The 12,149-nt window shown below is 42.8% G+C and overlaps 1 protein-coding gene across 9 annotated transcripts in view; it reads right to left on the reverse strand.

The window, feature by feature from the left end:
- Nucleotides 1-12,149, reverse strand: part of Cfap54 (cilia and flagella associated protein 54) — a 323,915-nt gene that overhangs the window by 119,811 nt on the left and 191,955 nt on the right. For all 9 annotated transcript variants that reach the window (XR_008221626.1, XR_008221627.1, XR_008221628.1 and 6 more), the window contains 2 exons: nt 1,785-1,887; nt 458-605 (listed from right to left, as the gene is read on the reverse strand). Coding sequence is in view for 6 of the 9 variants with exons in the window: in XM_052753120.1 (XP_052609080.1) it covers nt 458-605; nt 1,785-1,887 (251 nt within the window). In the remaining 3 variants the exon portion in view is untranslated. The remainder of the gene's footprint in view (nt 1-457; nt 606-1,784; nt 1,888-12,149) is intronic.

Below are 12,149 nucleotides of genomic sequence, written 5' to 3' on the forward strand. Positions count from 1 at the left end.
AGAGAGCAAGCTAGAAGGTTGTGGGCATTATCGTAGACATATCCCAATAAGATCCTGTCCCCCATGTCAAATCAACCATACTGAAAACATTAGTTAAGAAAGTACCTTTCATCACTTGAACTGTTTGGGAGGCACCCAGGCAGTGGGACCTGGACCTGTCCTTAGTGCATGAGTTGGCTGTTTGGAACCTGGGTCTTATACAGGGACACTTCGCTCAGCCTGGGAGGAGGGGACTAGACCTGCCTGGACTGAATCTACCAGGTTGAGCTGAATCCCCAAGGGAGTCTTTGCCCTGGAGGAGATAGGAATGGGGGTTGGGCTGGGGGGAAGGCAGGGGGTGGGGGGGGTTGGGAGGGGAGAGGACAGGGGAATCCGTGGCTGATATGTAAAATTAAATGAAATTATAAAATAATAATAATAAAAATTTAAAAAACCTAAAAAAAAAGAAAGAAAGTACCTTTCATGACTCCAACACCATGGATCTGTGTAACGAAGGCAGTTACAAGCATCAAGCGGCACCTCAGCCAAAGGTGAATGTTGAAATATTCCCGGGCATTCAGGGAAACCGGGTCTAAAAACTCGTTATCGTCTTTACTTTCTATGGTCTAAACAGTGTTAAAATGATGAGGTTAGCTTCCCGTTGGAGAAGGCCAGCATTCTAACCCACCGCTAAGCATGTGCTAAGAGAAGCACCCAATAGCATTTCACAGTATCACATCTGAAATTAAGAAGTTATTCTTGAACATTCTAGAAAACACAAGATACATGCAAAAGAAACAAATAAAATCACCCTCAACACCACAACTCTCTATTAATATATTATACCGCATTTTGGCCTGTCTTTTCTCTCCATCCCCTACTCAAAAATAGCTTTGCATGGGACTAGAGATGCCCAGAGGTTCAGAACACTTGCTGCTCTAGCAGAAGACCTGGGTTCAGTTCCCAGCATCTCCATGGCAGCTCACAATCATCTATAACTTCAGCCAGATCCAATGACATCATCTGCCCTCTGTTGGCCCTGTACACACACAGTGCACTTGTACGCAAACAAAACACTCACACACATCAACTAAAAAATTTAATTAGTAAAACAGTTTTGCAACATTGGATTTTTTTGTTTTTAATTATATTATCAGCAGTTTCTATGTCATCAAAAACTTTCCTTTAAGGGATGAAAAAATGGTAAATACAGTGCTGGGTATCTATTTTGGACCATTGGTTTACTGGGTATGAGTGATTTCATTAAAAATGCCTAAAATCACAAGCAAGATTCTGTATGATAAATATTTTTATGAGGACTCCTAAGCGATTTTATGTGAAATTATATGGTCTCACTCAGCCCAGTGACAAGCTTGTGATGAGCTGTCAAGCAGACATTAGACCTTCTATATGGGGAAGGCTAAGTGTGGCGAACTCTAACTAGGAAAGAATGAGTGTCCTTCCTGCCGTGTCCAGGTAATAAACCCAAGAATGGAAGGAAGAGTGGGTCTGGTAGTGAGGCCATATCAAGACTCACCACAATTGCACATCTCAATGGGCTCTTGGTGATGACTGTATCCACCCTCAAGACCTCACAAATGAGATCACAGAACTTTTGGAAAGAATTTGAGGGTCTCTCTCAATAAAGAGCATAAATGGGACTTCAACACAGGCCCTGAATTCGCTGTTACTTCACCTTTACCACTTCGCTTCATCCAAATAGCTAGTCAGTTTCTTACTGCGCCCTTGGTTACACTACAGTGTCTGGTGCGATGTGTATTGCAAGGAGTTCAATTCATACGTACAGAAGTTCCTGGAGAGGTGGGGCTGTCTGAGTCTTCAGGCATTCTCTTCTTAAAAATCTTTGAATCCTGGAGAAGCTTGAGTGTGGAATACACTATAGCAGCCCTGAAAAGAGGAAAGGATTTGACTGTTCCTAGGGACAGCATTTGCATGCTATTTCATACATCTCTACTTCCTATGAGAACATTGACACCCCCAGCCACCCTCAAAAAGTCACTAGGTGTCCCCATGTCCCCCCAATAGAACTAAACCATTGCAGGCCACGTCTTTACTCGCCACACCATTTAAACACAGCACAGAGTTCTAAACCCACGTTCTAGGACACTCACCAGGGAACAAGAAAAAACTCGAAAGTCCTTTTCAAGAAAAAGAAATGGATCAAAGTACAAAGGGATGAACGTTTCCATGCTCTGAAACAGATTAAAGGCAAATCCCTCACTACTGCCCCCTGCAGGCAAATTTATTCCTCTCCAAGTCCTCAGGCATCACCATTGCTCTGGCTCTGCAATCGGCACTTCAATTCATCAAGTTCTGTCACTGGGACCCACAACAGTCCACTGTCTGAGACCTTCTCACCCCATCTACCTCTGTCTAGGTCATTGCTGCCCCCAGGATGGAGGACCAGCGTAGGTACCTGGTTCGTCTCCTACCCATGTTCTCACCCACAACAGCTATAGCAAACTCCTCAAGTGTGACTGGGATGGCTCATGCCAGAGACCTCCCTGGACTCTAGTTGGTATAATTCCTTCTTGGGTTTGGTTCCCAAGAATTCTGGTCTAGCACATGGCTGGCTTCACCGGTGTTCATGGATGCTTGTAAGAAAACTGGCTTTGTCTGTAGGTTCTCTCTCTGTTTTTGCTATGAGGCTCAATTTCTGTATTTTAAGAACATTTTTGTTGTTTGGAAAACATATTGCATTAATAGATTGAAAACTGTGTTAACGCTATCCATGGAGCTGGAATGTTTCCCCTTCTTCCCATAATTTACGTCTTTAGAAAACAGGTGACTGACTGTTTACCACCTGTCCGATGCCGAATTATGTTATTTTGGGGAATTACGTCATTCACTACCCCCCAACCCCACATGCATACTACGAGTTCAAGGTAGGTGCTATGACTGACTCAATTTATGGAGTAGGAAATGGACACACAGAAATATTAAGTTGTCACACAGCTACAGAAAGAGGAGTCGGGGTGGGAATCCAGACAACTGGTTCTTGAACTTTTAGCTCCCTCTCTCTCCCTCCCTCCCTCCCTCCCTCCCTCCCTCCCTCTCTGTTTCCTCCCATTTCCCTCTCCCTCTCTCCATGTTCTACCCAGTTTGATATCGTTGTTCATGCCATGGTGTTATTTATGAACATTACTGCTGTGATACTGCTGATCACACTTGTCATCAACATCCAACATCCGCTTGATCCAGCCCAAGCTTTTCCTCTTGCGTTCCACTCGGCATATTAACATCACACACCAGGAGTTTCTTCTTCACCTTCGGTCATTTTATTTATCAAAATGGCTGGCTTGATTTTGCTATGTGGGTCACACTATGCTTCTTTGAGTGGCATACTTCAGTTCTCCCAAGATAACCATCAAACATCCCCCTCCTCGTGGGACATGGTGATCCTTCTGCTGTTCCTTGCCTTCTCAGTTCTCTGTGAGGGCTTTCACGTCATTCTATGATCCCGGCTCATCAGCCAAGACGTCTGGGTCCAGCAGTGGGCACAAAAAGCAGCTAACTGGATCAAATAAATCTAGCGTGTAGGCTGACAGAGATGGGCTGGGCTGGGCACTCCTGAGGCATGCAACCTTGTCTCACCGAGCCCCCAGTCCAGTCTCTGCCTCTGTCTCTCCCTGCTCTGCTAAATCAATCAGAAAATTGCCTCTTTTGTTTAAGTTGCTTCAAGTTGAGATTCTGTCCTTTGCCGAAGGCAACACCAACAGATACACACAATCTAGACAATTTTACATTTTTGTCAAAATATGTTACTATTATTATTATTATTATTATTATTATTATTATTATTATTATGTGGGGCACACATGCATGTGAAGTTTAGAGATCCACTCTGTGGAGTCAGTGTTCTCCTGCTGCCTTTCTGTGGGTTCTGAGATGAAACTCAAATCTCCAAGCTTGTACAACAAGCATCTTTACCGGCTGGGTCATCTAGCCAGCCCCATAACACGTCATTTTCTCCTGGTATTTTATAAGTGTTTGCTCCTCTTCCCTTTTTCTATTGTTTTGTGTCCTGGCTACAGTGTAATTTTTTCTTGAATCCTCCACACTAATTTGAAAATTACATATCCTAGCTTAGATTTTTAACAGCAGTTACTTTTAATGATTTCAAAAACATACTTCTCTATTAATCCATTTTAAAAAGGTAATTTCTCTGTTTGTCAAAGGAGGGGAAAAATTAGACAAAATGTGGAAGGTGAAGAACTTGGTACTTTAACTGCGTTTTCTCTTCCAGACCTGCGTGGTTGCTGTGTCTTAGGTACTATCCCTAGCTCGTTATTAACCTCTGCCTTTTCATTCCATCAGATTTTTCTGGAATCGCTTCTAACACTTGCACTCAGTTATACTCATATTAATATTGGCTTGAGTGCAAACCCGCTGCCTTCCCACCAGCCATTTCAGCAGAATGACTGCACCTCCCTCCCTGGGTTTATAAGATTTCTTTCTCATCCACTACGTTATTTCTTCAGACACATCCTTGGGGCACCTGCCCAGGACTTTAGTTGATGAACCCCTTCTGCAATAAGCTACTTTCAGAGTAGGAGACTCAGTTTTTCTTTCTTCTTCCTCTGCAACTCCCTGCTGGGAGGGGCGTGTATTCAAACTATCCATTTTCATCGATGGGTACCTTTTGAAAATAAATTCCCCGAATCTAATTATTAACCGTAGTCTTTAGTGCTTTGCTAAGGCCATTGTGCCTTTCTGCGTCTTTATGAATCCTTTCAGTGAGAAATTGAAAGGAGATTGCAGATGAAGAGCACTTGCTGCTTTTGCAAAGGACCTCCATGCATACCCAGTATGCACAAGGGCTAACTCCAGTTCCAGGGGATCCGATGCCCTCTTTTGGCCTCTGCTGGTATTGCATGCACAGGTTCATACACATACACACAGGTAAAACACTCTTACACATAAGGAGTGCGGCTACCAGGAAGTAGTTGATGGAATGGACACCTGTACCACAGGAGTTACTTCACTTTTACAAGGGGGTGAAGACTTTTCAGGTGTTTGTAGACTAGTTACAGTTACCTCTTTTTGAAAGAAGGGTATGTGAAATTGCACCTTTTGTCAATAGTATCTCTTAATGCATGTTTTCCAATGGCTATAAGTAAAAATGGCATGACCTATTTATTATAAGTACAGTTTGTGGCTACAAGCTGCTTTATTTTCTGGTGCTGAGGTCACTCCCAGGCCTTACACACTCTAGGCCGGTGCTCTGCCACTGGGCAACAGCTACCTCCCTAGCCCTGGTTGCAAGCATTTCTTGCACACATGAAAATTAAAATATTTTACACATTAAATCAGTTGACATTTTTTCTTTGAACTCAGTTCCAACTTGATAAGTTTTTAGAGCTTCAATGATTTAATTATGTTTTCTTCTGTTGTTAATGAAAGCTTTTAAATTCATCTTGTATAGCCTAATTTTCAGGAATTTGCACACAGGGGAAGGAGTTCAAAGCCCACCTGTGTCATGTTTTAGCTGTATGATCTTGGGAAATGCAATTATCAATCTCTTTATAAAATGAGAATGATAACAGTTCTAACCAGATTAAAATGAATGATTTTGATGATTAAATTAGGATCCATTTGTTCAAAAATACATGCTGGGTATCTATTTTGTGTTGGGAAGAAATCTAGGAGCTATGGATACAGCAGTAAACAATACAAACCCCCCACCCCCGCCGCCCACCAGGAAACATTCTGCTACAGTGGGATATGTTTAGCAAACACGTGCTTGCTATTGGCATCGTCAGTTTATCGATTTGGCAAGAGAAACAGTAGAGGCCAGATTTATTTTTATTTAGATATTTTCACTAAATTGTTAAGCAGCTCTCCAATCTTTTAGCAATTATTGAATATTAAGCTCCTAAAAGTTTGCTGGGCCATGAAAACATCTGCAACATTGTCGTCTGTTTACGTTCTAAGGTGACGTTTGTGATTAATGTTACTGTGTTTTGTTTAAAATAAAAGGAAACAAGCAAGAAGAGCAATGAGCCTGACTGGGCCTCAGTTTACCCGCAGTTACACCGCAGTCCCTTGCTCCATCTCCCCCGCCCCAAGGCTACACACTTCTAGGGCACCCTGCTGCTACTGGGGAGCTTTACAGGCTGGCGCTTCACGGCCACCACCTCACCCTGGAGGAAGAAGAGAGCGGCGACCATTCCGTGGGCTCTTCTGGTTCTAAAGCCCGGGTTCTGATTGAAAGAGAAATGACTTACGAGGTTTGGAATACTGAAAACAAAGAAACTGTATAAACCATAGGACATGCCATACGTCATAACCCACTTGGTACTGTTCAATTGCTTAGTTTGTTTTCTGTTGCTATAACAAAAATACCTGCAGCTGAGAATAAACGTGCACTTAGCTCACTGTTCTGGAGCAGTGGTTCTCAACCTGTGGGTGGCGACCCCTTGGGGGGGGTCTCACATCAGATATTTACATGATTCATAACAATAGCAAAATTATAGTTGTGAAGTAGCAGTGAAATAATTTTATGGGGGGGGTCACCACAACATGAGGAACTGTGCCAAAGGGTGTAACACAAATTTTAAATGGTCTTATAGTAAGAAACCCAGAGCCTGATATTGGGGTACATGCTGAAAGATCAGAGAGACAAAGGAACAAGCCACAGCCACCGCCTCTTACCTCATCAACTCCTCAGCCTGAAAAGGTTTTCCAGCTGAAAGGGGTTCCTCATCTGAAAAGCCTTTAGTTCCTGTCTCTTCACACTTCATATACCTTTCTCTGCCCAGCCATCACTTTCTGGGACTAAAGGTATGTGACTCCCAAGTACTGGGATTAAAGGCGTGTGCCACCACCTAGTTTTGTTTTCTCTCCTAGACTGAGTCAATCCCATGTAGTCCAGGGTGGCTTTGAACTCGCAGAGATCCAGACGGATCTCTGCCTCCTGAGTGCTAGGATTAAAGGTGTGTGCCCCCACTGCCTGGCCTCTATGTTTAATCTAGTGCTTGTTCTGTTCTCTGATCTTCAGGTACATTGTATTAGGGTACACAATATATCACCACAAAAGGGTCTCAGTATTTGGAAGGTTGAGAACCACTCTTCCCTTGGTGAGGTCATCAACCCATCAAGGGAAGTGAGGGCTTCCTGCTGCATTATAACATAGCAAAATATCACAATGCAAGACAGACGAGCTTGCACCTGCTTGGGCTTGTTTCTTACAAAGTCACTAACACCTGCATTAGGACTCTACCTGCCACCCCATCTAATGCCAATTATTTTTCAAACGAGCTTGTTTTGGTGACTTTCCTGTTGCTGTGATAGAAAATACCTTGACAAGAAGCAACTTCAGGACAGACAGGCTTTATCCTGGTTTACAGTTGGAGAGGGATACATGGGTGGAGCAAGCGCGGCAGCAGAAACAGAAAACTGGCTGATCACATTTTCATCCACACAGAGTAGGCAGAGATCAAACAGGAAGTGGGCAAGGATCCAAGACTTCAAAGCCCACCCCCAGCGACATACTTCCTCCAGCAAGATTCTGCCTCCTAAAGGTCCCATAATCCAAAGGACACCACCAACTAAAGACCAAGTGTTCACACACATGAGCCTACAGGGCACATTTTTCACTCACGCCGCCACAGAGAAACATTGTTAGTTAGCATCACCTCAGAGGACTACGTTTCCATGGCACCATCTCCGGGGACCACATTTAAGCATCAGCAACTGCACAATGGAGAATTTTGAGTTCCTCCACTGCACTAGCCAGAGAAGTCCAGAAATACGAGCCAGGCTAAAGTCTCAGATCCCAAGAGATTTCATTTTTGTCAGAAAAGCAAAAGGCTCGGATGCTTTCCCATTTAGACCACAAATAAAAACAAAGCAAAACAAAAACAAACATCTGCTTAAACAACATAAAAAGGCCGGGGTTCTGAAAGAGAGTCCAGAAGGAGAAATACAGTGTGGGAAGCTTTGATCCCATTTATTTCTTATTAACATTCATGACAAAAATGGTCAGTTTAGTCTCATAAAATCCATGCAGCTTGCTCTACCTGTCACGCCAGGGGAAGTGCCTTTCAATTTCCTTGACACATAATTTTATTAGAAGTATCAGGAAATGTCAGGCTGACCATCATTTGGAAAGGGATTGTCCAACACTCTCAGCAGTGCCCCCAACAGAAGCCTGTCAGGGGGTCAAAAAGAAAAACTCACTCATCCTGACAGCAACCTTCCCAAAATGAAGACTCTGCTCCGCAGATGCAATAGCACCAAAGGTTCTTCAGGGTTTTTTTTCCCCCAGGGGTCACATTCATGGATTTAAAATGGGAGTGTTCTGATATACTGGCAGAGTTGGCGTACGTCGACCACACATCTGCCTAGTCTTCAAATTAATGCTCTATTATGACAGTCCTTTCCTGGATATCTCACAATTTCTCATTCCCATTCCTTTCTCATTAAAAAAAAAAAGAAAAAGCACTCATCACTCACGTCCTCTGTACCAAAAGAGAATAGAATATCTAAGGACAGGTAAAGAACGAAGGTAATGACCAGAAAGTCATATACACGTGCATGCATGCGTGTATATGTTCTAGGTCTGCAGTTACTCTCAGAGATAGAGTATGAGGAAAAGAGCGTACTGGCAATCATATAGTAAAAGTTTCTTCGCCCCTCAAACTCCTGCAGGGGAAATCATTTGTGATTAGTAGTAACAGTCTAAGCCTAAGCCTGTAATTAATACAGTTTCAAACACTACCAATAAGCCGTAGCATAAAGATGGCCATAAATGTACTATCACTCTAAACTATCATAGCTCAAGTTCAATCTCAACACCACTATCCACCCCTAAAAACTACTATTGTATGTAAAGTTATTGGGCCCACTAAACAGTGCCGTCAACATTTAAGATATCAGAAACTGAGTTATTTAATATTGACTTCATTTAGGATAAAAAAAATAAGTCATTACATATTAACAGAAACAATACATTTTACACAAAACAATATTTTCCAAAACATGAATGCAGAGGCTGCCATGGCTTTATTTACTCGTTGTCCTAATAAAGGAAAACCCATTTCTCTCCCTGATTAAAGTAAAGAAGATTAAGCCTCACACAAGGAGACTTTTTCTTTTCTTTTGGGGTCTACATATGTGTGTGGTGTATGTGTGATTATATGTTTGTGAATATACATGTGTGTGTGCAGATGTGCGTGCACACCTGCACACACGTATGTGGAGGTCAAAGGTCAATGTCTTGAGTCTTCCTCTATTACTTTTTAACCTTATTGACACAAGTTCTTTCACTGAACATGGGTCTCATTGACTGGCTAGGCTGACTGAGCCGCAAGCTCTGGGGAGGGATCCTCCTATAACTGCTCCCTCCCACTCCCACACTAGGTTACAAGTGCATACCACCAGGCTTTTTACCCGGGTGCCAGAGATCTCTGCTCAGGGCCTCGTGCTCATTCAGCAAGCACTCTGCCCACTGAGCCATTGCCCCGCCCCCAGTTGGCCTCTCTAGATAACTACAAACATTTTTCTTGGATAGTTTCGTAAATGTTTGCAGTCATATAGAATCCTGTAGCATGCACTCATGAAGGTTTCCTACATTGAAACCTATTGCTCTGCTGGACTCACAGAGATTTTGAAATACTGAGTGAGCACTAGTCATCTGGAAAAATGAGTTATGTAAATACATCAATTATTGAAATACTTAATTATATACTTCAACAATATTTCCATGAATATTACCACTCATATAACCAAACTCTCATGTTCATGTGACAAATACATATTCTCCAAAATTCAGATGTTCCTTTGAAAGTTCAAATTCTATCACAGGGAACAGATACTACCAGATCTGTTCCTAGAAGTAGCATAATCGTTTTCAAGAAAATGTCTGCCAAATATCCCAAGTTGAACAGCCACAGTCTGTCAGTTGTTTTTTCAAATAAAGATGGTCTTCCACGAAAAGAGCATCTTGTTCAACTCTCAATTCCATCACCCATGTGTTCCTTTGAAAGACAGCCATCAGCATTGGTACACTGCAGAAATACCCAGACAAACAGCCCACTGAAGATCCCACCAGCCTGGGAAGGTTCACACTGTAGGGTAGAGACTCCAAATGCCACAGCATCTGCTTCTTCATCAAAGGCATTTTTAAATGTAGTTGGCTTTAATCTCTCTCTCTCTCTCTCTCTCTCTCTCTCTCTCTCTCTCTCTCTCTCTCTCTCTCTCTCTCTGTTCTCTCCTTCCACCATGCAGGTCCCAGGGATTGAACTTGGGTCATAGGGCTTGACAGAAAGTGCTCTTACCCTCTGAGTCATCTTTTCAGATCCCAGCTGGCTTTTGCTTTTGTCTTTAATTGCACATGAGCAATATTAACGTCTATAATGTCAGTTTTTTCCCACTCCATGATTCATGCTGAGGGGTCAGAGGTTTTAGAGTTGTTTTGGCAGGATCGATGCATAATACGGTGAGTCAGGTAATCACATCTTAGTTCTAACAGAATATTTCAGTCTTCAGACCCCCACCTCCAAAGGTCTCAGACATTGCCAGTCACCTGCATTCCCTGAGAACCACTGCTCCACAGAGAGCTTATAGATTTTTCATGACTGCTTAGAAATGGAAAAAGTACCCCTCATTCTGTCTCTAGAATAAAATCCATATACAATGTACATAAGCCAATGTGTGAATCTGCTGAGTGTATCTCTAGGCCCTCTAGAGAGAGTGTGGTAGGTTACTGGAAAGCTTGGCTATGTCTCAAGAGAATGGGGAAAGGAGCTGGTTTGTTTTAGTTTTATGGTGCTTGCTGGATGGTGGCATTTGGGTAAGGGTTCTATACACAGATCATGAGTCTAAACATCCTACCAGCCCCAGAGTGGCATAACTGATCCTTGTTACCTGCTCACACAGGTGCTGGGTACAAGAAGGGGAGTGGTGGAACCCAAAGGCTGTCAGCACTGAGCATAAAAATTGACCCATACTCTCCATTACAACACGTAACTTTTTATCTCTTTAAATGATAGGACTTAAATCCTGAGTTTCAGGCATGATACACACACAGTCTACCACTCAACTGTATCAAGCCACAGTACATCATCTTCAAACAACTCTTTCTCTTCCCTCAAGCCCAATGTCCCTACTCCTGATGGTCTCCTGGAGCTTATGGTTTCAGACATGGTATGCAGCTGACTCACTTATGGTTGAAGAGTATTAGCAGCCTGCTTATCAACTGTTAGGAGATACACTTCCTGACCAGAGGGTTTTCATCAGTACTACTACGAATTTTATACAGGTTACACATACTGACCGGTGCTTAGCATAGTGTCAATGCTCCAAACTATTTTCAGTGAATGATACAAATATATATATATATATATATATATATATATATATATATATATATATATATATATATTAGTAAACAAACCACCAGTGAATGTGTCCGAGGACTTCATGACACAGATGTGTTTATCACCAGTGGCATGGAAACCCACTGGAAGACTGTTTCTGTGACTACAAAGACTCTCTGTACTAGTGCTATTGTATACATAGCTGTGAACACATGGATAAAGGTGCCTTTGCACCATCAGTCTCTAAACCAGAGTGGTAGTGAGACAGCTAATGAAAGAATCAATGACCAAGATGAATAAAAGCTCTGATACACTGTGCATTAAATAATCAGCTTCTCAAACAGTCCAGCCCTCAACAGGGTCTCACACAGTCCAGTCCTCAACAAGGTCTCACACAGTCCAGGCCTCAACAGGGTCTCACACAGTCCAGTCCTCAACAAGGTCTCACACAGTCCAGCCCTCAACAAGGTCACACAGTTTAGCCCTCAACAAGGTCACACAGTCTAGCCCTCAACAAGGTCACACAGTCCAGCCCTCAACAAGGTCACACAGTCCAGCCCTCAACAAGGTCACACAGTCTAGCCTTCAACAAGGTCACACAGTCTAGCCCTCAACAGGTCAGATAATGCTACTTTTTTAAACCCAGATCTTCTTTGTCTTTTTAATTTAATGTGTGTGTGTGTGTGTGTGTGTGTGTGTGTGTATGTATGTGTGTGTGTGTGTGTGTGTGTGTGTGTGTGTGTGTGTGTCATGTACAGCAGTGGCTGAAGAAGCCTGAAGAGGCCAGAAGAGGGCACTGGATTCCCCAGAGCTGGATTACAGGTAGTT

This window comes from Peromyscus californicus, unplaced genomic scaffold (genome assembly GCF_007827085.1).
Source record: "Peromyscus californicus insignis strain IS unplaced genomic scaffold, ASM782708v3 Scaffold_24__1_contigs__length_46423439, whole genome shotgun sequence".
Lineage (NCBI taxonomy): Eukaryota > Metazoa > Chordata > Mammalia > Rodentia > Cricetidae > Peromyscus > Peromyscus californicus.